Raw genomic sequence first — 27,525 nt, 5'->3', positions numbered from 1 at the left:
TATAAGTTTAATTTGTAAGATAATTCACTTTTTCAAGTAAGTTGGATATTTTCTCTGTGGTCATAAAACTTGAAACTGTTATATATATAGGTCCAATGTAAATCTGAAATAAAGCATGAAGTATTGTCAATTATAAAGTAAATACAGTATGTTGACTTATAACTACAAAATACAAGTTTAAAATTAAAGCAAATATCACTCCCAAAATTTCACACACTCTTCGCAGACTCATAAGGTTTTAGCTGGAATTTATAATCGGCAAATGGATGGAACAAATCACTAAAATGTACCAAATTCCTTATTCGTTCTGGACTGCCTAAGATTAGTTAAACTTTTAGCTTTGAATGTATTGCCTTTGCTCTCTGAAAAATACGTATATTTTTTGGATATCACAACTGGGTGATAATCAAAAAACTTCACACTTAGTTTCTTCATAAAGATAATTTTAAAATAGTTTTAATAGGATATTAAATCTGACATCACTTAGTTTTTGGTTTCTCTTTTTTTTATACAACAGATGTCTTATATATACATACATAGACATGCACAAACATGCACATATATATTATATGTGCATACATACATACACGCACATATATATTATAAAACAAGGTGGTTGGGGCACCTGGGTGGCTCAGTTGGTTAAGAGCCTGACTTCAGCTCAGGTCATGATCTCACAGTTCGTAAGTTCGAGCCCATGTCAGGCTCTGTCTCCCTCTCTCTCTGCCCCTCCCTGTTCACACACACTCTCTCCCTCAAAATTAAATAAACATTAAAGAAATTTTCAAAAAATATTCTCTAGTAATTATTATAGATACTACATTTCAGTGTCTTGCAGATCGTATCATCCCAGATTTTTACATTTTCACTATTTCCCCTTTAAAGATGACAATCAAGATTTTTACAATTCAGCATATTTCACTGAAGCCATAGTGCCCTTCATCCTTTTGGCTGTTCTTTCATGTGAGGAAGACACATGAATTATATAAAAGAGAAAATGTTGCTTTCTATTACAAGGTTTCTTTTACAACATTCGGAAAAATTTGTAAGCCTATAACAAGTTTTTTGCGTTATGTTGGGGAAAAATTGTTCTTTTTGAAAATACTGATACAGAAACCTCATGTTTGGGAAGTGACCTATTGATTTGGCTACCTAAAGTTAGAAGCATTGACCTTGAGGCTTTTTTTCCAATAGGTTTGCATTTATGGTTTTTGAAAGATTGCTATCCATAGTAGCTGAGAGCATATGCTCACCTTGCCTCAGTCAAGACATGTTCAAGGTGCTTTTTTAACAAAAAAAAAGAAAAAAGATAATGACATGGATATAAAAAGAAAATGGATACACAGATTTCTTAAAAGTGTCAGGCTAACCTATGACATTAGTAGTGATTTTTTCTACTTAATTAACTGCTTCCATACCCTATCATTGTGGCATGTGTCATCATTTTATTTGTTGACATGGCTACTATGCTAACTTTGGTGTTTAATGCCCACCTTTAAAAACCTAACCAGGTGGGGAGCCTGGGTGGCTCAGTCGGTTGAGCATCTGACTTCGTCTCAGGTCATGATCTCACGGCTCCTGAGTTCGAGCCCGGCTCGTAAGTTAGAGCCCCGCGTCAGGCTCTGTGCTGACAGCTCAGAGCCTGGAGCCTGCTTCCGATTCTTTGTCTCCCTCTCTCTCTGCCCCTAACCCACTCGCATTCTGTCTCTATCTCTCTCAAAAATAAATAAACATTAAAAAAAATTAAAAACCTAACCAGGAAAACTCAGTCTTACAGCAGGTTTTCATCTGACTTTAAAAGATTAAATTAATGAGGAAATAAAACAAGGAAAGGAAAGTTGATGAAAATTAAATAGGAGAATGCAATAAATGTTTGTATTCTTTTTTGACTATGGTATGCTGGTTACCTACCAGTAAGAAAAGAGCTTTCCAGTGTGGGCTATTCTTTTGCTGGAGCGTCCATATGTTTCAATCTTACTCCCCTTTGATCAACAGAGGCTAATTGGGAACTTTCCTGAACCCTGTATTCAGTCTGTATTGTGAATATATAGAGAATATTTATCCTATAAAATTAAGTGAATCATCTAGTATTTAAAACCATTCTTTGAGGGGCACCTGGGTGGCTCAGTCAGTTAAGCGTCCACCTTCAGCTCAGGTCATGATCTCACAGTTTGTGAGTATGAGCCTCTGTGCTGACAGCTCAGAGCCTGCACCTGCTTCGGATTCTGTGTCTCCCTCTCTCTCTCTCTGCCCCTCCCCTGCTGGCACTCTGTCTCTCTCTCTGTCTCTCTCTTAAAAATAAATAAACATTTATTTCACTTAGCATAATACCCTCCAGTTCCGTCCACTTTGCTGCAAATGGCCAGATTTCTTGCTTTCTCATTGCCAAGTAGTATTCCATTGTATATATAAACCACATCTTCTTTATCCATTCGTCAATTAATGGACATTTAGGCTCTTTCCATAATTTGGCTATTGTTGAAAATGCTGCTATAAACATTGGGGTTCATGTGCCCGTATGCATCAGCACTCCTGTATCCTTTGGGTAGATTCCTAGCAGTGCTATTGCTGGATCATAGGGTAGATCTATTTTTAATTTTTTGAGAAACCTCCACACTGTTTTCCAGAGCAGCTGCACTAGTTTGCATTCCCACCAGCAGTGCAGAGGGTTCCCGTTTCTCCACATCCTCTCCAGCATCTATAGTCTCCTGATTTGTTCATTTTAGCCACTCTGACCGGCGTGAGATGATATCTCATTGTAGTTTTGATTTGTATTTCCCTGATGATGAGTGACGTTGGGCATCTTTTCATGTGTCTGTTGGCCATCTGGATGGGGGATGGGGGAGAGGGGAAAGTGGGTGATGGGCAGGGAGGAGGGCACTTGTTGGGATGAGCACTGGGTGTTGTATGGAAACCAATTTGACAATAAATTATATTTAAAAAAAATAAAAATTAAATTTAAAAAAATTTAAAAATTTAAAAAATAAAAATGTAAAAATTTTTAAAAAATAAAAAAATAAAAATAAACATTTAAAAAAACTTTTTATAAGTTTAAAACCATTCTTTGATCTAGTTAAGCTTACCAGCTCTGGAAAAGAATATGAAAATGGGAAAAAGAATCTTGAATGCACCAAAGTGTCTTCTAAAAGTCTACATTGGCATGCCAAAGACAGCTATCATTTTCCAACTTGACTTACCAAAACAAGAAGTCAACACAGTAGGTCTCTTTACTTTAATAAAGAAGTAAGCAATCAACTACCTTAAACTGAAACCATATATGGGCTTATATCCTAGTAGCCCTGTATTGTAGAGTTTAATAGTTTGGCATTTAGACTCTGCTATTTCAACAAATATTTATCAGAAAGGAGGTTTTATGTGTCAGGCACTGCCCTACGCAACAGGAATAAAGGGTGAGCAAAACAAAGTCCCTGCTTTCACAGAGCTTATGTTCGTATTTCCTAGCACTCTGACCTTTACAAAGTTCCATAACCTCTTCAGACTTCAGTTTGGTTTTTTTTAATGTTTATTTATTTTTGAGAGAGAGAGGGAGACAGAGCATGAGTAGGGGAGGGGCAAAGAGAGAGGGAGACACAGGATCTGAAGCAGGGTCTAGGCTCTGAGCTTGTCAGCACAGAGCCTGATGCAGGACTGAAACCCACACACTGTGAGATCATGACCTGAACCAAAGTTGGACGCTTAACCGACTGAGCCCGCCAGGTGCCCCCAGCTTCAGTTTTTTCATCAGAGAAATGAGGACAATACTACCTCGTCTGTAAAATTGTTCAGGTTTACATGAATTAGCAGTGTGATAAGGTGTTTCGTGCCATGCCAGGAACACAGGAGATACGCAGTTGATTTTAATGTTTATTTCTTCATGATGATAATAATTACCAGGAGCACACATTACAACCATATCACAACTTTAAATCTACTAGCTCAAAATTGAATTTTTAAAATTCTCCACATTCTGTGGGCTATTTTTTTTTTTTAAGTAAATGCTAGGGCCAGCATGGGGCTTGAACTCATAACCCTGAAATCAGGACTCACATGTTCCACTGACTGAGCCAGCTAGAGTACATCTCTATGGGCTACTTATTAGTAATGATTAGTGGCGAGAGTAATACCTAGGCTGAAAGTTTTACAGACATGCTGTCCAATATAGGACCTCTATAACTATTTATTCATCTATTGAAGTGAAGTCAAAACTATTTTTTTGAGCAAATCTTGGCTCTTCCTCCCCACCAGCGCTTCCTCACACCCCCTTTTTATAGGTAGAGGAATCATCTATTCATGCACATATCCTTGTTGGGCTTCATAAACTCTGGAGTAGATATTAAAGCATGTTGATGGCCCGAGAATACCAAAAATAATGTCATTCAAGTTCTTGCCAGAGACTGTAACCTCAGACTTTCTGTTATGGGAAAAAATAAAAATAATTCAGCTATCTAAAAAAATAAATAAAGTTATGTGAATGAGATACAGTCCATCCATTCCTTTAGACGTGCTTAATTTTTCTCAAACAAGCCACACTACTTACAGACTATCAGGTCACCTGAAACACATTATTTTGATGCCCTCAGAGCTAACTCTCCCAAATTGCTCTTTGGTGTTGTATCATAAGACCACACTAAGGATACAAGTATGAAAAACAGCTGTTCTCCATGGCTAGTTTGCTTTTACCACCCAGATACAGTGCATCATAATCAGTTGTATAATCATCTTTGTATTTGTTAATAGAAATCTCAAATTTTGGCCATCATCCAGCAATTGGGCAATTTTACAGGTCTTGTATTAGTCAAGTTTATGTATTAATCTTACTTTATCCCTGCCATTGTCCTATTTCTTCTCTTTTTTTCTTCACCCCTTTTTCTTTTATCCTACTATAATATATATACAAGTCATCTCAGATGCTTTTTTCAAGAACAGATATGAATAAATAACTATTAAACAAGCAAAAGTAATTTACTACTGTTTTCTTGCTTAATAGGATATTATTTTTTTCACTATTTAATCACCATAAAGGTGTATAACTTTGAGCGTCCCTTTTCACAATTTGTAAATGTGTAAATAATGTTTTTTCTAGTATATGGGTTATAACATTCTTTACTATTATTGGGACTCCTAAAGTACTTTTGTCTTGATAATGTAGGTTTTCCTTCATTTGCAATTTCTTTGAGGAAAGTTTTCAAAGAAATTTTTCTACTAATGGGTATAAATTTTTGACCCAAAAGCATTGAAATTGACTAAAGACATCTTATTTTCAATAATCAACATCTTCCTTTTTTACTGTGCATGTTCTCCACCTTAATTAACCTTGTAAGTGGATTCAGAGCTTTCCCATTAGTATGACTTTTTAAATTTTGTCTATGGAATAGAAATAAAATAATAGAATCTATCCATCTATCAGTGATACCCAAAGGATATATTTGAGATTCTTTGGGAAATAATTTCTATCCATTGCTACTTTAACAAGATCCAAGTAATAATTCTCACCGATTTTAAAATCCTTGGGAGGGGGGAGTAACTTTATGGTTTTATAATTAAACATATAAGGTTACCTAGAGCCAGTATACAAAACAAAGAAGTGGAAATAATATGTACTTGCCAAATTTTGTAATACATATAAAATATACTTTTCCATCCATTACAACATCTCAAACCTGAACTGAAAATTTTTACAAACCCAGAAGTAATCCCAGAAAAAAAAATTCCTTAACCAATAATGAAAGATTTTAGCCTAAAAGTCTTCTGGACAGTTGCAGAAAAATCTATATGGAACACCCAGTTAGAGTTTTGAATTTTTTGTGTGGGTTTTTTGGGGTGTGTGTGTGTTTAAAATGTTCAGATAGGAAATGCTTTGGGGGAGAGAACTGGTAAGGAAATTAAAGTAACTGTTTCTAGTAATTTAGCCATATCTGGTTCTATTCAGTCTTTATTGTCAATTAGTCCCTAGTGGAACTTAATTTAGTGCTCATGAATTTTTCCTATCCTGATAATCTGAAATATTATGTGGTATTTGAAGTAATCAGTCCTCTGTAATATGTTTTCATGTCATTTTCTAAACTAGTCCATAGTAGGAATTTACTGTGTTTACATGACATATTTGTGAATATACGTATTTAGTTAAAAATCAGTGCATCTTTATCTTAATGAAAGATGTTAATTTTTTCAAAGTTTATTTATTTAGTTAGAGAGAGAGAGAGCAAGTGGGGAAGGGGCAGAGAGAGCAAAAGACTGAATCCCAAGCAGACCCGTGCTCTCAGCGCAGAGCTGGATGCAGGGCTCAAACTCACAAACCGTGACTTCATGACTTGAGACAAGATCAAGAGTTGGACGCTTAACCAATTGAGCCACCCAGACACCCAAGATGCTATTCTTTATGCATTAATGCTGTTGTGTAAATAAGTTCAGAATCCTTTAAAGATTCTTGCCATGTAAAAAGCAGTTGCATCCTGGGTTTTTGTGGGGTTTTTGGTGTGTGTGTGTGTGTGTGTGTGTGTGTGTGTGTGTGTGTGTGTTTAAGATATTCAGAGAGGAAATGCTTTGGGGGAGAGAAGTGGTAAGGAAATTAAAGTGTATTACCAGGCAGCATGAGGATGACTCTAGACTTAAAGGCTGAAGGTAACAAAAATAGTCTATTTCTATATTACTAACTAGAATGAAAAGAAATTACAGTGTTAGGAGCATCACTGACACTCCAGAAGCCGTCAGTGTCCGTTGTAAGGTAACAGGGAGCTTTCATGACCAACATCAGCAACTAGATGACATTACCTAACAGAGCCAGATCCTTTTTAAATATAACATCAAGAAATCCATCAAAATTGAAAATGTAGTCACTTCGTGCCAGTTTTATGTTATTTATAATAATTTGCTTTATATGATATTTTATTCATCTCAATAATTAGTAGTATAAACATATTTGAAGCTATTTTGATTATAGTTAAGAGTTTTCCTTAATTTATAACTGGAGAAAATAAGAACCATAACAATTAGGAAAAAAAGCCCTGAACATGTTCACATATGATATGATTGTTTATGTAGTAAATTCAGTATCTGTAGTTAAATCTTTTGGATGAAGGGATAATTTAGCAAAGTTGCTGGATACAAATTCATTATACAAAATTCAATTGTATTTCTGTATACTAACAGTAAGCAGTTAAAGATCCATTTATAATAGTGTCAACAAACTTGCAGTAGTAAAAAATAAAGCTAAGGAGTATATCGTGTTTGAATATTCAATCACTCAGCATAATAAAGATGTTATTTCTCTCCAAATTGATATACAGGTTTAACATAATTCCTGTCAAAATCCCAGCAAGATTTTTTTGGATATATAAACTTCTGGAATCCCTAAGACTACTGTCACTTCTGATACCAATTGCAAGTGGGTGTCCCTAAGACTGCCTTCAGGTTTGATCATTAGCCAGAAGTCCTCACAGAACTGACTGAAAGCTATTATATTCACAGTGACAGTTTAGTACAGCAAAAGGGTACATAGTAAAATCAGTCAAGGAAGAGGCGTATAAGGCACAGTGTCAGAAATTTCCTAGGATGAGTTTCTAGCTGTCTTCTTCAAGTCAAGTAATAGACAGTGTTTTCTTCTTTCAGCAACATAGTGTGAGAATATACATGGAGTATTGCAAACCAGGGAAGCCCACCTAAGCCTTGGTGTCCAAGTTTTTCCTGGAACTCCGTGACGTTGACATGGTTGACCATCTAGTGGTGCAATGAAATAGAAAATAGTGTGGCAGTTTCTTAAAAAACTAAGCATGTAACTAATATATAGCTCAGCAATTGCACTCTTGAGCATTTTATCCCAGAAAAATGAAGATTATCTCGTGCAAAATTTTGTACATGAATACTTATAGCAGCTTTATTCATAATAGCCAAAAAACTGGAAACAACCCAGATGTCCTTCCACAGGTGAATGGTTAAACAAACTATAGTACATCAATACCACGGAATACTACTCAGCAGTAAAAAGGAACAAGCTATTGAGACATACAACAATCTGGATAAATCTCCAAAGAACTAAAATGAATGAAAAAAACAATTCCAAAAGGCTGAATACTGTATAATTCCATTTATATAACATCCTTGAAATGACAAAACTATAGAAATGGAGAACAGATTAGTTGTTGCCGGGGTGAAGGAGGGGCTGGAAGAGAAGTGAGCATGGCTATAAAAAGGCTACATGAGTTATATTTGTGGTGATGGAAATGTGCTGTGTCTTAACTGTAGTACTTTCATATTATAATACAGTTTTACAAGATGCTACTATTGAGGAAAAGCGTAAAAGGGACACAGAATGAATCTGTTATTTCTTACAACTACATGAGTCTAAAATTATCTCCAAAAGTATAATAATTATAGCTTAATTAATCTAAAAATGAAGTTCAAATTCTCTATGGAAAAAATGATAAAACTTCACTAAGAAGCATTAAAGATGATCTAAATAAGTGGCAAAGGGCACCTGGGTGGCTCAGCTATTAAGCATCTGACTTCGGCTCAGGTCATGATCTCACAGTTTGTGAGTTGCAGTCCCACATCAGGTGAACATGAGCCCCACTTCAGGTGAACCCCACTTCTCTTTCTCCCTCCCTCTCTCTCTCTCTCTGCCCCTCACTCACTTGCACCCTTTCTCTCTTTGTCTCTCTCAAAAAAATAAATGGCAAAATATATCATGTTCGTTGGTTGGCATACTCAGTATTGTAAATATATCCGTTCTTACTAAATTGGCCTATAAGCTTTAGTACAGTTCCAAATAATTTAAGTGACATGAGCAATCTACAATAGCTACTTTACTGTCTCCTCCTTCCTCTCTGCCTCCTTCCTCCTTTCACTGGCTGCAAAGAAAACATGTCTGCTTTTGAAAATTGACAAAGCAATACAAAATAATGGTGTGGTTACAAAAGTTCATATAATGATTTATCTATGTATTCAGAATACCAGTAGCATTTTGCTTTCCAAATTCATAAGTTTTTATGCCATGGTCTTCTGTATACCTCCCTTTCCTTAATTTCAAAATGGGAATAATCATCAAGATAGTGCAAAACCCACAGAAAAGGTTTATGATTCTGTGCTTTATTATATTTAACAGTACTTAGTAAGCATCAGTTTTCTGGTGAATTCTGTCCCAGACAGCTGTTTATATAGCAAACATCTATGATGTTTATATAGCAAACAACTATGATTTCTGGAATAAAATGTTTTGAAGCATTAGCACCCCCACCAAAAGATTTGGAGATAAAGCAAGGTATTTTTCATACATAAAGTAACTAGTTAAGCAGAATGGGTGTATGATAATACAATATACACTACATACAAAGTGCTGAAACATGAAAGAAAGGGAGTAGTTGGTATGGGGTAAGCAAACCAAAGAAAGCTTATTAAGGGAAGTAAATATTGAATTGGATGTTAAAGCAATCAGACATACATCTTCTGAATTTTTTTTCTATTCCAGTGTTTTACTGAATCATACATATTCACTATATTATGGTAAAATGTCTCTGTACCTTTGGCTTCTCACATCTCTCTATAGATTTCTTACTTGTGAAAGGAAACTGTTGGGGTAAAATTTTATCTAGGGTCCTTTCCATGTCTTTACTATTTTATATTTGGTATGTTTCTGTCTGCATCTAAATTTAGACCAAACCAACTGCATCTTGGGAATAGAAGCTCTTGAACAATCACAGTTCAAGTTTTTCTGAGAGTTCTTAGTTCTGACTTCTAAACCTCTTTTGATGCTAGAAAATTGTATTTACTAGATAAGTACAACATTTTAGCTAAAGAGATCTGGAAGATACTTTGAGCATTTGTCATTGCTTATCAACTAGTTGCTTAATGGACTGTGGATCATCACCTCACCAGTTTTTTGGAGAAAGCAAGAAAAACATTCTACTTACTCCCTTCAGCTTTAGTTATAGAGTCTCCAACTGTCATTATATTCCAATTTTAGAGGAATTTACTTCTTAACTCCAAAAGCTAACATATTCTTCAACATAAGGTGTATTTATCAGTCTGCATTTAAAATGAGTAAAGTTTGGGGCGCCTGGGTGGCGCAGTCGGTTGAGCGTCCGACTTCAGTCAGGTCACGATCTCGCGGTCCGGGAGTTCGAGCCCCGCCTCAGGCTCTGGGCTGATGGCTCAGAGCCTGGAGCCTGTTTCCGATTCTGTGTCTCCCTCTCTCTCTGCCCCTCCCCCGTTCATGCTCTGTCTCTCTCTGTCACAAAAATAAATAAACGTTGAAAAAAAAAATTTTAAATGAGTAAAGTTTGACAATTGACTCATCAAAAACCTTACAATGCTAATTTCTTCTGTGGCCAGACTTCGAAATCACAGACATGATAGGGGATACTAATAGAAGAACTGAGAAACAAACTCAGAAAAGAAGACTAAAGCCAGAGAATGGAGGGCTTTAAAGCATATTAAAGAATTTCTACTTGATTTCTTAGATTTGGAGAGCTATCAGATAAGTGAGAAGTAAGGGAGAGAGGATTCATTTTCAGAAATGCCAAACAGGGGCGCCTGGGTGGCTCAGTCATTAAGTGTCCAACTCTTGGTTTCAGCTCAGGTCATGATCTCATGATTTTGTGGGCTCAAGCCCTCAGTCTTGGGATTCTGTCTCTCGCTCTCTGCCCCTCCTTCACTGGCACTGTCTCTGTCTCTCTCAAAATAAATGAATAAACTTTAAAAAAAGAAAAAGAAAAAACAAATACCAAATGAAAGCTGTGCTGTGTAGTTAACAGTAGGTTTACAACCTATTGGAAATTTGTACAACACCACATACACACAATGGAGTCCCAAACCTTTAGACAATTCATTTCCCGGTTCTTCTTCCTCTCTCTATTTCTCGGGCTTATTTTCACGAGCTTTGCAATGAGCAAGCACCAAAGAAAGGGAGGACAAACTGAAAGTCTCTGCGTCACCTCGGAGAATGTACATTTGTTCCAGTCAGACCACTTTTTGCCTTACATGGGCATGGGTGATGTCCAGTTAAGGCTGTAACCTCTGTCGTACTCAGCCAATAAGGAATCAGGGAAGGGACTTGCACACTAGGAGATAAATTGCCTGCTGTAACTACCATCAGACGCCTGCTCTTGCAAGAACATTGATTAAAGCCTCTGGGTAGGTGGGCTTATTTCTCACAGGTATTTTTGAACAGAGAAAGAAGCATATGACACAAATGATTCTTTAGAATTTTTCATCTGGTAGTAAGAGGGGTACAAGGTAAAGGAGGAGAGGCTGAAAGCAATGAAATGAGTTAGGAGGAAGTTGCTGGATTCTAAATGACAGGTCATTAAATCTAGAATGATAACAGAGGGATTAGAAAGGGAGAAAGAGATGGCAAAAACTTTTTGCCTAGGTGTAATTTTCAAGATTTGGTAACTGATTGGATCAGGAGGCCACAAACAAGGGAGGAGAAAAATCAAAGATGGCTGAGAGGCATTCAGCTGGAGTAGTTAAGAGAATGTTGTGTCCATTCATAGAAATGAAGAACTCAGTGGAAAAACCCGCCTGGAGAGTAAGCCCAACAGTTTCCTCTGGACTGCTTGCAGAAATGGAATGCTGTGACAGCATATTCCCCATCCCAGTACCTTGCCATCACACACTGCGGTGCTTCCAAGGACTGAGAAATCAGAAGTATCAGCCTAACTCACAAAAGTAAATTGTTAGGAAAATGCTTTGCCTAGTTCAACTCCATTTTTTATTCACTACTTGGAAATATTATTTTATTAGTCTCTCAACTCTTACTGCATATTACTTTTACTGTATCATTAATGTATTTATGTGAACTAGCAGTAAACAGATTTTATACTCTGAAGTGTGTAGAATAGTGAGCCCCAGAGAATGCTCTAGACATGGGTGGAGTCCATAAATACAATCAGGAAGGGTTAAATCCTTCATTCTAACTTCCCATAATCCACTCGCCATTCACCAGATACCATCCTGTATTGTTTTTTAAATACAAGTCAGATTTTATTTCTCCTCTGCTCACAACTCTGCCAACAGCTCTTTCACTGCACTTGGAATAAAATCCAAACCTTTCACTACGGCCTTCCGTACCTCATATAGCTTGGAGGCTGCCCACCTCCAAGTCATCTTCTGCTGCTTCCTCCTCACCCACAGTGCTCCAGCGTTTCCATTCCTCAATTGTGACAAGTTCTTTTCTCCTCAGAGAGCCCTTGAGTTCCTCCACAACTCTGCCTGCTGCATTCTGCCCCCAGACATTCATCTGGCTCCTTCTTGCCATTCAGGTCTCAAGTCAGAAGTCTTCACCCAGTCTAAATTGATGACCATCTCTCTTTGTCCTGCCACATCTTCCTCCCTCATTGTCTTCACATCCTGGCGCTGTATTCTTCACAGTCTGAAGTTTTCTAACTGTCTGAAGTTAACATGTTCAAAATTAGCATGTTCACTGGTTTCCTTGTTTATTGCGTGTCATCCACTCTAGCATGTATGCAACAAGAGTGGAGCCTGTATATATCTTGCTCGCCAATACATCCTCAGCCCCAAGCAGTAGTGCCTGGCATACAATAAATACATGTATGAATGTATAAATTAATCATAGAACCTCTAGAAAAACTATCTGCCCACAAAACATATCATTTAGAGTCCACAATGGAGAGAGGAAGATCACAAAAGATCTGGATATTTGAACTAGTAAATGTTTGTGTTTGATTTGGTTTTGAAATAAGGATAGTATGTTGCAGTTCATCTCTCTCTCCCTCCCTTCCTCCTCTCTCCCCAACTCCTCTCCTTCCCTTAATACACAGAGTCAAACTAGCATCCCTAAGTTATGGATACCTATCTCTAGTAACAGAGAAGCCAGGAGAAGGAGAAGCCTGACAAGATAGATACCTGTCAAGTTGTACCAGTCTTCTCAGGCAACACTATTTTAGAATGGAGCCTAGTAAAGCTCTTCCGGATGATTGTGTTGGGAATAGGATTAGGAACCTATATTTACGGAAATAACTATTTTTTAGTTCTTTAAATTCCCTTATTCAGGGCTCTGTCCTCTTGCTATCCTTTGGTAAAGTTACTGCGGAAAATGACAAAGGGAAACTGGAAAAAGGGAGCATTTGCCCATCTTGGCTCAAATTTTAAAGGGAAACAGTATCCCTGGAGGCCAGGCCTTGTGGCAACATTAGGAGTAGTATGTGACACAAGAATTAAAACTGAAGAAAGCACTTCTAAACCAGTTGTTGGAATTTGATAGGCAATGGAAGCAATAAAAATGCATCCATTTTTCATTGGTTAGGAGGTCGATTAGAGAGGTCTTCCAGGTTCAATGTCAGAGACCCACACCTACTGTAGGCTGTCTACTCTGCCTAAGAATAAGTTTACTTCCCAGAGTTGTCTCCCTGCGTCTTAAGATGCCTTATGCCCTGCATACCCACCCGCAATCCCCCTTCTGTAGATGAGAGATGTAGAAAAGAAGCTGGAGGAAAGGACAGGATGCCAAAAGATTCAAATGACCCAAAGATTTCTACCCCTGAGTTTACATCTTTGTTTCTGCCTGTCTCTTATTTCTGGTCAAGCTTGACAACCGGCCTTCGGGTCTCAACAATTTCAGCCTTAACCAGCATTGCATTTTTCATGCAATGGAAAGAGATTTGCCTATTTCTTACACAAGTAATTTAACAAGGCAATGCAGCATGTCTACTAAGCTGCTCTTGGCATTTCCGGTGCACAGTCCCAGTGAATAGCCCACCCCACTCCACTTACCACCCCCCACAGTGACTGAGTCTCACACTTGTGCCTTCTAACTTGGAGAGTCTCTGTTAGGAGCCCTTCTCTGCTCAAATATTGGTAAGTTGTACTTTTTTTTTTTTTTAATGATGTTCTCCTTAGAAGCTCTAGAATTCATTTTAAAACGAATTTTAGTAGTTATATTTTATTTCTTTTTAGAAGGCACATTATTTTTCAGTGCTCTAGTATTTCTCTAATTCTTTATAACTGTCTAAAAATAACTGCTGGTAAGCTCATAAGTTCATTAGTTAATCCCAGTGGGACTCAATAATGCATATTACAGACCTCTTGATTTTTATAAATTAGATTTGCTCAAGAATTCCCTTACCTGTTATTATCAACATAGCTATATTGACAGGGTCCTCATTACTTCCTAATTGCCCATATTTCTTTTTTCTTGTTAAAGATCAATTTTTAAAATCAAACCTTGTCATTTTGAAAGTATCATAGACACGTTATCCTGTTAATATTAATGTTTCATATCTTTCTAGGTTTTTCCCCCTTTATTATAGGAAACAAAATTTATTCATTACCTTTTGCTTTAAAAATAAAGTATATTTTTGTAGTGGGAAGGGTGATTGGAGAATATCAGTGAGAAGGTAGGAGGGTAGGGGCACGTGCTAGTTTCCCTCACCCTAGAACAAAGACATAAAAATTATATTTTGTATTCAGAAGTCACTCTGTCAACAGTTATATTCCCTATTCTAAACCAGACCAGAAAATGTAAATAATGCATAGATTGTTGAAGTTATTCCATGACCTTTTGGTCTAGGGCCATGTAAAATAAGGTGACTAGCAATAATTAGAATAGCAAGTAGCTGACCAAGAAATTCTTCTAAATTATCTCTTTGGTGAGAACTTAGACTGTCCATCATTATACTAGTAAACCTCATCTCTGGCTCACAAATTTGATGTGTGTGTTATGTGTGTCTGCACACGCATGCATCTCTGTGTGTGTGTATGTGTGTAATATCACTTGAAGAGTGATTATTTGCTTTCCCAGACATTTCTTCACTTTATTAAAAGATTTGTTGAGGAGGTAAATAACCCACTTCTTCCTTTAAAGAAATTCTATTTACAGAAATTATATTTACATATAAGTTTTTAAGACATCTACTGCATAAAATGAGGTACAGCTTCAGACTAGTCTACATCTGCCAAAGTAAACATCAGGATTTTGGCTGCTAACTCACTAGCATATTTTGGCATGGTTTTTGCCCAAAAAATATAAGCACCAAGATCAAGTGAAGAGGAGTGTGGACAAGGCAGACTTGTAAGAAACACTTGGATTGAAGTCATCACAGGAAGAAGTAAAGGGAATAGACAAGACAGAAGAAACAGCAATGTTTTCTTCTCTCTTACCCTATTCTTTGAGCATTCCACTCTCAGTGCTATTTCCAACCATTTTTTTGTTGTTGTTTAATTTCTAAATGCTATTATATAAATGTAGCCTTCCTCTTTCTCAGTTCCATTACAAGATACCTTTTTAAAATACATAGTCTTTGGGGAAAACAAATGACACATTTTAGCAATTTGATCTTTCTCATATGATTTACAGTCTCGTACTTCATACTTAAAGTTTCTAATCCTTTTGACCATTTGTGCTATCATTACCACTTTGAAATTTGCTACAGTTTATTTTTTAAAACAAGTGGTAAGTAAAGGATAAATAATCAGTCTAGTATTTTATGGGCGATCCCCTGCTCCCTGCCTTTTGGTTCTTTACCAGTGAATAAGATCATTGACAAACAGTATTTATGGAAGAAACATTAAGAGAAATAACAGGCATTTTCTACTCTGTATAGGATAAAAGAGATAGCTAGAGTAGGGCTCAGATTATAGGGAAAATTATCCTCTAATATAATAAAAAAAAGAATTAACTGTTCATTTTTATTTAAGCTGACACTTGATCATTTAAATACCTCCTATTAAAACAAATCTTATGCAATGCTTTTACTGTCTTGATATGAATTCTAAAGATAACACGATCCACCTACTTCTAAGATTGCTAAATTATTATAATGCTTTAGTTAACATATAGAAGGAATAAAAGAAAAGTAACTCATAATAAAAATAATATCCACATCAATATTTAAAGTGCCCTAGAAAATATACATAAGAAGGCATAATATAGTAGTCAGATACTTAGTCCTGTACATAAAATCACCATGGATTCAACAGCTACAAATGCAGGCTAATGCAGGTGTGTTTATTGGCAGCTCAACTTTCATGGGCAGTGATGCCATCAGGGATGAGATTTTTCTCATATGGTAAACCACTCTTGGTAATTGTATAAACCACTCTTGGTTATTAATATTCTGAACAACATAAAGTATAAAATCCCTTCAATTTACATGGTAGTTGGATTCCTGGAAAATTCTGTATATGTTAAAATGATGCCAAAAGTACTTTGAGATTATTTGTTAAACACATCTAAATTCTGAGCCCATATAATTATAAACAGGGTTTTTAACTACATGAATAGCTGGCGGAACATTTGAAAACCATGTGGGATACAAAACAATCTTTCATCGTGCTCTACTGCCCTGCAAACTGTAGGATTTCCACCATCTCTGGCCTTCTTCTGCTAAATGCCAATAGTTCTTTCCAATCATCTTGACCACCAGAAATACCCCTACACATTTCCAAAATGCCCCAGAGACCATTGCCATGCCCACTAAGAATCACTTATTGGGACTGAACAAAGGCCCATTTTTGTCATGAAGCACTGGGAACCAGTAAGTTTTATTTTGATACTGAATTGATTCTATGGATTAGAAAACTGAATTTGCCCCAAAGGTGAATTATCCAGAAAGAACAAGCCTGCCAATCCAAAAAGATACAAAAATCACTCCCTGAGAACGTGGCAGGTATTTAACATGGAAACCCTTTATTCTCTACATTGTGGGAACCCCTCTAGATTATGTAAAGGGGGTCTGAAAAATGGAAAGTAGTTCGTAGTCCCTAAAAAGATGAGGTTTTGATTAGGGTAAAGTTGTGATAGAGATGAGACCATGGTTATACATAATGTTGTCACTGCAAAATGGAATAATTTTCCATATTACCCACACATCACTGCAGCTTATCAATAAGTGGCTCCTTTTTCGATTGGCCTAAAATTTCCACTTTTATATCCTTTTATGAATAGATAATGTAATGGCCCAGTGTTTCTGTCCTCATGTAGTTTGCCTAAAGTAGTGTATTTTTTAGCTACTGGAAAGCTGCTCTCAAAAGTTTCCGTTTTCTAAGCATTCTATAGGTAGATATTCATATTAATTTATAAATATTTTCATTGAACTTTGGCTCAGACCTTTCGAAAATGGTCTCCAAACATGTTCGTGAAATGTGTATATGCAGCCCCAGATGGATATGCAATTACCTAACTTGCAAATGTTATTTTTAAAAAATTATTAAAAACCTCCTTTGATAATTTTTGAAAAGAAAGCCATTTTTATATAAAATATTCATGTTACTACTCCTTATTTTAGGGAGAATTCTCCCTCCCCCACTCTATTGTCTGTAATTCAGTTTCTACCCCACTTCACTTATTACCTTCACTCCTAGCAATTTCCCTTCCACTGACAGAGCACATACTCTCATAATTTATACTCTTAAATTGCAAGGGTGAATGTTGAGAGTCAGTGCAGGTACTCAGTTAACTCAGGGATTTTTGGTCTTTTCAGCCCAGGACTAGTCAAGCAGATAGTCATCATAAGCTAAAACTAAAAAGCCTTTGTAGTCATTTTATCACCAGGGAAATTTGTTCATCCTTCAGAAAGATTGTCACCAGGAAAGAAAAAATAAAGGAGTTAAATTGCTTCAGACCATTGACTCCTTAGGTCCCTCTAGATTCATAGATTGAATTGGTTTTCATGGGGTGGGAGGAATTATGAGAAGAATTCCCTGAGAAAGCTCACAAATTGATCATAGCCTTGGTAACACTACTAAGTGTAAGTGTGATCACTATGGAGGAAATGCCAAATGAGGCTGGAAGCATGGGAAATGAGAAGGAAAAGAAGACAATTAACACCTCTTTTTTTTTTCTTTCTTTCTTATTGTGTTTGGAAATGGGTGTTGCCATGTAGTGTGCATCTTCAAAAGACAGGAATACAATTGATTTTTAAAGTATTTTATCATTGTAAGTGCAATTAGTTATTACTGAAGTGAAACTAGATCCGCAAGCACTGTAGAAATAGGAACAGGTATTGCATAAACCTATCCAGAAACTAGGCCCTCTCTCGATAGACCCACAAAATATTACTTCAAGTAGGTATGTCTGAGCATATCTAGAATGACTTACTACTTGGGTTTAGAGAATATAAATGCCTTCCAAATTCAAAAGAATTCTTTAAGATTGTCATAAGAATAAATCAGTGAGAATTACAATGATAAATATCTAGATGTTATGTATGTTTTAAGGAACTTGAAAGTTTATATATCTTTGATGCAGCCAGGCATATATACATACATATACACACATACATACATATATATACACATACATTTTCCCCCCAAGAATTCTATTAAGACTTGTCAAATTCAAGTCAGGCACTTTAGGTTATGCCAAAATAACCTATACTCATTTCTCTCTCCCATTGAATAACATTGAATTTTGCCAAAAATGCGTAAGCAAACAAGAAATGACCTCATTTTTGTTATCTGAATACAGTAGTGTTGGAGGATCTTTTTCAAGGATATGACTTAAATAGTGGATCTAAGTTCCCAGTGCCAGTTCATAAAGCCAAATTGCAGAGGATAAGAGGATAGAGACCATCCTTGTGAGGGCACCTCTAAAGACAGGGGTTCTCTAGTAGGGCCAGTTCCCGTATCTAAGTCCCATGCACAGACTGTAGCTTTCTGCTCTCTGGTCGACTGCAGCCATAGCATCCTTATTGTTGTAACTCCCAGATTGTGATACTGTCACAAAACTGTTGCTAGGCAACAAATGTGGTTACCAGGTCTCAGCGAATAGCTGAAGGGGAAAGCAAAGTGTTGCACCATTGTAGAGTAACCATAGCAATGACCTACTATTACAGACTAAAGAATTATCATTAACAATGTTAAAGTATCAGACAGAGGCCCTGAATCCCAAGACTTCCAGGCAGTGTCTCTCTGCATAATTGAGTGATCTAGGAAGAGATTTCAACTGTTTCAAAGCTGTTCACTCATTTCTATGCTAGGAGTCTTTGCTGTTATTATTTTTATTTTTGTAATTAAACAAATGGTTGTTATGAAGAGGCTGGTGAAATGAAACGTTATCACAAGGAGTCGAAACAGATTTATATCCTCATTTGTTCTTATGTCTACATCATGTTAGTTTTTGCCTGTGTTAAACTGAAGGTAGGTTTGATTTGAAAAACACATTAGTATCAAATTGAAGCCACAAAAAAAGCTGTAGTAAAATAACCCAGTAAAGTGACAAACTAAACTTGTATTTTCTAAGTCGAATTCCTCCCGACAAAATAGAAGGCCTAGATGCTCTTTTTGTAGTCACTGCGTTTGAAACGGTTTTTTTTAGCTTTTCTAAAACTGTCCCCTAAAGTCTGTAAAAATGTAGCCTCCCAGGGCACTTCTAGGGATAGTCTCCTTTCAATCTGAACCTTCATGAAGCATCCCATGTAATTTGGTCGCAGTGACCTCCCTGAGACAAATTATGTCTAACGGCACAGCTTCCAAGAGAGGCAAGAAAATTCCGATTTATTTTATTCTCTTGGGTAGCAGAGAAACGTGGGTGCTCCGGGGTGGGCGAAGAAGCCGGGTCCCGCGCGCAGGAGAAACCAATCCCCGCGCGCGCCCGCGTCCGCGCGCGCGCGCGCGCGGAGCCTGGGGAAGTGGGTGGTTTCGAGGCGGGAGAGGGAGTGGCCCTTACCTCCGAGCGCCTCGATTGGCCCGGAGGGGCTGAGGCCCCGGGGCCGCCCGGCCGCGCCTCGGGCAACCCGCGGGGGGTGGCCCAGCCGCGTCCTCGCGTCGGGGGCGGGACGGGGCCTCGGGCCGGAGGCTGCGGAGGTCTCCGAGGGCCGCCCCGGGCGCCAGCTGCAGAGCAGCGGAGGAAGCAGACGTGGACAGTCCCGAGCCCTGGGGGCAAAGAGAGCCCTCGCGTACAGGTGTGGCCTGGAGAGGCCGCGTCCGGGCCTGGAGACGCGCTCCGGCTGGGGAGCGGGCGCAGGAGCTCGGGCCGGACGCGGGGGACGGGGGCTCCGAGGGCGGGGCTCGGGCTCCGGGAATGGCAGCCGGGCGGCCTGTGCCTTGTTACCGAGCGAGGCCGCCTCGTAACCGAATCTGTGTTTTTTGCAGGCACCGACCGTCACGAGCTAACTTCCTGGAAGAGCTTCCCGTCTATTTTCAAATTCTTTACCGAAGCCTCTGAGGCAAAGACCAGTTCCCTCAAGCCGGCTCTGACGCGGCGCTCCCACAGAATAAAGCACGAAGAGCTGTAAGAGGAGAACGAGCGAGACGGGGGAGGGGAAGCAAAGGCACCACACTCGAGCATGCATCCACACGTCTCCTAACTGCTTGTTGTCGGCGAGCAGACTCCCAGCCCCTCATTAGATTGTTTTCTTCCTAGAGCACAGGGTCGTGATATATACATCTAAATAGCGTTTTGCATTATTTCTAGATGAGTGCAACTGTCAAAGCAATATGGGTTCACTGGTCGCGCTTCCTGCGGGCTGAGCTCGGGCTACGCGCTGCCCGTCAGCGCGCAGATTAAGGCTGACAGCGCCCTGCCCGGCGCGGCCGGCGCGCTTCTAATTGCCCTGACGGAGCCCGCCCGGCACTGCGGGGCGAGCGGCGTCTGCGCGGTCCTACCGCCCGCTGCAGCGCAGCCGCTGCTTGCCCTGGCCCCCGGCCCCCCTCAATCATGTCCTTTTTTTTTTTTTTTTTTTTTTTTTCCGCCGAGCAGAAGCAAACTTTTATTCTAGATTTCAAACTTCCATTTTAAGTAGGTCTCTCCTAAGGGCCTCTTGAGCCTCTTTTTTTTTTTTTTTTAAAGGAAGTTTCCCCCACCTCATCCCCTCAGAAAAGCCAAATTTAAATTCAAAACGTGAATGCAGTGATGTGCTATGTAGTCTTGGGAGTGCAAATTGTTCTCTAACAATCTATTTTCATTTCGAGACGAGAAGAAAAACTTTGCATAAGAATCTGTGAAGTACCGATTACACTTTACCGCTGAAAGATCCTTGCCAGTTGAATAGGAGATTTTTACACAAGTCTCTAATTTCAGAAGACGTTGTTTAAACTGAAACATAAATGATGAGCAAATCTTTTAAGTGTGAAAGGTCCCATTTTCAGTGGAATTCCTAACTTTATCATTAGAATTGACTTTACTTTTTAAATGTGTAATGTGTTTTGAGTGGCATTGTAATTTAGATCGCACACTTGTTTTGCTTTTTAAATCTTAATGTGGACAAAGTTTGCTGTTGTGGATAATCCTAACTAGAATGATCTATTCTGATTCATGGAGTTCGATCCTTTTTGGGATAGTATTTTATGGTCATCAGGTGAATGAATCTTGTCCTCTTTCGCCTTTTCCTTCAGAGAGGCTGAGTGGGGCTAAGATTATTTTTTTTTTAGTTTTCTGCTCCAACAGAAGGGGAAAGACCTAGTGTGAAAGATTTTTTCCTCTCAATCCAACGGCATAATTTTTAGTAGTCCACTTCCTCTGCAGGGTTTTGCCCTACAGTTTCAACAATTACTGTAATCCAGCTAATATCTGGCCAACACTGTGAAATATAGGAGGTAAAATAAGTTAAGATTTTGCTGACTTTTACATTCAAATATTAAATCTTAACATCAATTTTTAATTACTTGAATTTAGTTACTTAGTGAAGATTCTGTTTCTAGCAGATGAGGGTCTGAATTTAATATTTTTCATCCTTTTTTAAAGCGTATGCAACAATATGCCTGCCTTATTTAAGGACATGACAAAATGTACCCAAAACGACTTAGAACTGTCTGACTTCTCAGAAAAAAGAACTTAAAATAACCACCTCATGGATAAAATGTTTTTATATTACCAACCGATTTCAGCACGTTTTAAAACTGAAAATATCTGTGTTTGGTATGCATTAATTCGTTCTTATACTTTTAATGATGGCAAATCAAAATGATCTTTCAGTGGTCATATATGCATATCTTTTGATATTATTTTAGCAGAAACATTGTAGGAGAAAACATCAAAACGTCATTTTATCCAACTCCTGGATAACTTAAAATGTATCACCTCAACAGTGTCCATCCAGCATGTTGGTCTGCAATCTTTTCTGTTTTAGAAGTAATGGTGAACTGTGTACAATAATGGTACCTTCCTTTGAGAGGATATGAGAAGTGACGTGGATTGAATAATTATTCAAAGTGTTATAAACTGTGTGGTGTTTTCACTGTATGAAAGTATTCACAGGAGAGCTAGTCTTATTGCTTTTTTAAAAATCAACACTTGTACATTGCTAAATTTAAGAAGCTTATGCACCTGAATTAGAGCAAAGTAAATATGCTCAGCTTATAAACTAAATCACTCCTGTCCCTTCTCTTCAGTTTTCTCACTTCTCTTTCTGAAAACTTTTACTTGCAACTAGAGTGAATCACTGTTTAATTGCCTTTAATACTTTAAAACTACCGGGTTGTTAGCCTTGTTTAACTGTCTATGGAGATCTATTTGCAAACTTAAGTTGTGCAAATGTAATTTCTCCTTTTGGATCTGTGCTGTAGCAACCCGGAGAGAGCTAGGCACACCAGCCGAGACCTCCGACTGATGAGTGATAAGATTCCTTGTAATGGAAGATTTTTTTAACCTGTTGAGTATGTGTCTGTTGGTATAAATGTAGTAATATAATCCAGCTCAATTTTCCTGGAGTAACAACAGTCAGTTGGTAGTAACACGCCTGCTTGGAGGCGACAAGTGTTAACAGTATTTCTGCTCTGATCTTCCCATTTTGGTTTCTTTAGACAGGTTTTTAGCAGAGTAGAGGTTGAAAGTTAGGATGTAGGCTTTTTTAAAAATTATATACTCGGTTCTTAGAGCAAATGGAATGGGAAGCAAGGAGTTGTTGATAAATCTGAGATTCAAAATAGTCCTATTAAAACTTCGAAGCCAGATACTGGCTTTAGAACTTTATAAAGGTATCTGACCACGTAGCCGGTAAAAGTTTTCATGGATATTTGAAGGGGGTGGGGGAATCTATTTGTAATAATAATTGTTCTTTTCTCAAGTTTCTGCCTTGTGCTTCGACCTGGATTGCATTATTGTTTATACAAAAAAAAAAAAAAAAAAAGGAAAGCACAGGAGTTTCATATATATTATATATTTCTGTTTACCATTTTAAAATAAAAACAATTTTCCCAACAAGCCTCAGCGTATTCTTGCTCAGAAGTTCATCTATTCATGTATAGAGGTTAATAAAAGCAGAAACATAAAAAGAATGGTGGGACAGCATTCATCAATATTTTAAACTGCATCGCTGCTTTTATTACTATTACTGTTGCTGTAAGGTAATATCCTAACTTAACTTGATCACTATTTGGCTTGGACCTTTCACAAAGCTAACAGTTTTTAAGATGTTTGTTTTTAATATCTAAAATATCTCCTGAGCTACAAGGAAATCTGAAGTCATTGTTAAGCTATCATTTGATAAAATATACTTTAATATACTGTAAACAAATGTTTTCCAAAAACAGTCTAGTGACATTAAATCGCTCCCAAGTCCCTATATGTCCTTGGTGTATTATGTCTAATCTGAAAATATCCTGTTTACACATATTTTACAGCCTTCCCTTCTTTAAAACCTGTAACTCCTTTGAGAGAGTGTGAGTGACAAAATATGTTAACTGTATTATCAGGGCTAATAAGTTAAAAAATTTCTACACATTTCTCTGGATTACCTGGAGTCCCAATCCAAACACATGTGTCTCCGGTTACAATCATAGTTTTATAACTGTAAACTGACAGGTTTCTATAATCCTGGTTCACTTAAGAAAGATTACTATTACAGAAAGTCTAAAAATTTCTCAAAAACTTTCCCCATGCCATTATAGGGAAAAAATGTCTTTAAATAAATGTGAGACATTCTCATCTTTGAAATATGGGTGGCAAAAAAAAACGATAATAATGGTGGTTATTTTATGATTACTTATTAGGGGCTGTAATAATATAAAATAAAAGACTCCAGGAGGTACTCCCTTTCAAAAATTGAATACTTTCCTTCCTTCCTTCCTTGTATAGAGTGACTGAGTGGGAGTCTCTTGAATTGTTCGTCTTCCTTTTATCTAATATTCTATTAATCTCCAAAAAGATCAGTTTGAGTCTGGGAAAGGGTTTTTAATCAACACTTCACAGAGTTTAAAGCTACCCTACCTAAAGCGTCAGCTTTGTTAGGCGGTTTTAGATTTAAAGCATCGCAACTGTCATGCACTGTACTAAAAGTAAAGAATGTACACCAAGTGGAAGATGTTGAAAAGAGGGAAATAGCACAAAGTCGATTAACGGAGATTCGAGAATAGAAGTAGCCATCAAAGCATTCCAACGTTTATCTTGAAATCTATGTAGAGTTAAAAAAAAAAAAGCAACAATGATAGTTTTAAACCTCACACTTAGGAGGGATGAATGTTGATTTAATTGATTCATTTGGATCAATGTTTTTAAAGTTTCACACCACTGATCTTTCATGTAGTGATGTCTTTAGCAGTCAGTGGTCTGACATGAGCCTTCTCAGATTTCATCAGTGGGACTCTCCATGACATCTAAAATTATGCAACAGCCTGTGCAGTGGTAACTTTGGAATTGGGAGACCTCGATGCCAGAGAGCATGGTCATATTTAAGAACTCTTGTTAATGCTTAGCACAAAGGTTTTAGGGAGTGGTAATTGTAAATGAACCATAAAGGTTAAAGTGACCAAATATTATATAGTGGGCTTTAATTGCTAGATAGGAGAAAATCATCCTGAAAGTTTGACCATTAAGTGGATATCTTGCAGTGCCCAGTATTTTCCCCTTTAATGGAAAAACTGGAAAATGGAAATTTGACTTAACCCATGAGGCCTTCCAGGCAACTTTTCCCAGCCCTTTGCCTTGAGATTTGTGGAAAACGTTTCACTATATTCTTTGTATTGTTGGGTTGAGTTCTGTTTGAAATATACATGAAACATGTTTCTAGAAAAATCTAGAGAGGCCCTTCATCTTTCTTTCTAGAGCATTCAGCTTTTCTTCCTTGGCTATTACATAGGGTAATATGGGAGACTGTCATAGGTAAAATAATGTTGAACTGTACTTTGTAACCAGCTTGCAGTACCAATACAAAGAATCTGAAATGAAAAGACAACCAACACCCCAAGAATGATATGTCTCTTTTTAAAGTTTACAATTTGAATAATGAACTTGGATAGAAACTTGGCAGGAAAACAAACCATGGCACCATCACATCACCAACCATTTTCACTTTTCTGTCCAATTTCAGAGTGCATGTGTTTGTGAGTATTTCACTAGATCAGTGACAGCTCTTTATTTGCATAATTATATGCTCTGGTCTGAAGAGAAAACTAACCCCCAAATTTCATGGGTCACCAAACTGCAACAATCAATGTTTTATCACGTATGCTAAGCAAAATCTAAGAAGCTATATGAAGTTTCTTGGGGAGTTTTTACTCCTCAGAAAATTAAAGAGTTTTCCTCTTCTGAATAGATTCAGAATCTTTCCAAGTTCTTTGTAACTGAATTCTGTTTGAAGGCAAAACTAGAGATTAACATGTAGATCTGGATCTTAGACTCACTAGCATTACTTCAAAGTGGCTTAAGAAGAGCAGCATTTTTGGAACACTAAACTTTTAAATTCTAAGTACTGTCCATGCTATGAGGAAAAAAATTATTGGTCAAATTTTGATTGGTCAAAATGAAGTCTGAATTAACTACAATTGACTGTAAAGTGGATTTCCTTCTTTGAGGTAACTCAGGGTTTTTTTTTTTTAAATAAAAGACCTAATAGAAAAATATGTATGTATGCATATATGTGTGTGTGTGTGTGCACATACACACATGTGAACATCCATACCCATCCATGGGGTATATATACCCTTCCCACCAGAAATAAACAATACATACAGTATGTGTTTGTCTTTGCAGTGCCTGTTACATAGTAGGTACTCAATATATGTTGGGATTGTTTGTAAACATATTTTCTTCTAAATAAATTTTCATGTTCAAATGCTTTAAGGCATTGTAATAAATATTTTTAAATGCCCCAACTTCATTTGCATCTGTAAATTCTGTCGGTATGTAATGTGTATTTGTGTGTAAGGTTGGCTTTATTCCATTAAAGAAAAATTGATTTAAACTGTTGGTGTCTATTTTATAGGCAATCTGCCAGACATGAAATACAATAGAGCATAGAGACACATGGAGAGAATGACTTTGTTATGGAGTTATTAAAATCCTGGAAAATATGTCTTTACCTAGGCACTTTAGGAATATACTAGGTACTCTAATTCTACTGCAAAAGGACTTAGGTATGAATTTCACTTAAAAGCATATAAGGCTTTGCCTTTTATAGGAAGTGATCTGTTTGTAATAATATATTAACAGTTTTATTATTAGGCAATTCACTGCCATCAAAAACATTAAGGAAAAAAGAGGGGGAAAATTCAGAATTGCATCGTTTTGAAGTATTTTATTATTTATCTTGAACAAGGATGAGATCTTTAGGTCAGGCATCAGAAATTTCCTAAAATGTTCCTATCATTTCAACTGAAAAACTAACTTCTTCCAAGTTTTTAATCAGAGTTGAGTTACAAATGAAAGACATTTTGTTTCTCCTTTAGCCTGAAAACTTAAACATCTTATCAGGAACACTATCCACAATCACCACATCTCACCTTCTCCCTGCCTTACTGAAATGTTCACCTACTTCTGCTCCCTCTGCACCACCCCCATCATCTACCTCCCCAGAAACTGCTGTTGGGGCTGAAGATCTTGGAGTCCTCTAGGTGAACATTCCTCAAAATTGAATCTGTAAAAACAAATAAATAAAGTTTAGCATTTTTATCAAACAAAAGGAGCTGGTAGGCAAATGAGTTACTGCTAAGCAGGAAAGTCTGAAAAATAAAGCATAGAACCCTCCTAGATTACTGTTTAAAGATAGGTTGAGGACCTACATGCCTCTGAGTTAGATTAATTTGCATTTCATTTTTTAAGGTATAAACTCTTCAAAGGAAAATAAAAGACTATACTATATACCTAATTACCTTTTTTTCCCCTCTATTTGACTTTTGTAGGAACCTTGCTGTGTATGAGTTTCAGATAGGGCTCTCAGTTTTCTACTCTGCCTGGGACACAGAAAAATCTCTAATTTCACACTGAATTCCACAGATGAAGGGATGAACTCTTTAGGTGAAAATCCTAGGTGTTTTCTTTTTATCATTTTCATTTCTTTTTGCTCAACTACCACCTAATCTTATTGTGTTTGAAAAAAGTATTTCTGTTCTAGTTCATCTGGCTTACTTTCTTCTTTGTTTTTTTTTTAAACCATAATTAAATAAATGGCTTTTTTCCAATAAATGTTCACACCTTCTCTAGGTACTTAGATAATCAGGACTTACCAACTGAAGAAATATTGATGGTTTGTTGTGGTGGTTTTGTTTTTGTTTTTTTCTTTTTGGGTTTTTTTTTGGGGGGGGGTTAGTTGCTTTTTTTTTTCCCCTGTTCCTTTGCGTCAGTAAATTACTTAATACCATCCCCTGGAATAACCAGCTCTAAAAATAACGCTAGCACAGAGTCACAATTTGGCTTTC

The 27,525-nt window shown here is 37.3% G+C and overlaps 1 protein-coding gene across 1 annotated transcript in view; it reads left to right on the top strand.

Moving 5' to 3' along the window:
- Positions 1–26,072, top strand: part of FAM172A (family with sequence similarity 172 member A) — a 429,609-nt gene extending 403,537 nt beyond the window's left edge. The window contains exon 11 of the mRNA XM_047089022.1: positions 20,047–26,072. Coding sequence (XP_046944978.1) covers positions 20,047–20,189 — 143 coding nt within the window. The 3' untranslated portion in view covers positions 20,190–26,072. The remainder of the gene's footprint in view (positions 1–20,046) is intronic.
- The last annotated feature ends 1,453 nt before the right edge of the window (positions 26,073–27,525 follow it).

This window comes from Lynx rufus, unplaced genomic scaffold, assembly GCF_022079265.1.
Source record: "Lynx rufus isolate CCGP_SWC_20201006 ecotype Redwood Valley unplaced genomic scaffold, mLynRuf1.p SCAF_1, whole genome shotgun sequence".
NCBI lineage: Eukaryota > Metazoa > Chordata > Mammalia > Carnivora > Felidae > Lynx > Lynx rufus.
The sequence above is the reverse complement of the archived record's forward strand: the minus strand, read 5'-3'. Positions and strand labels throughout refer to the sequence as shown.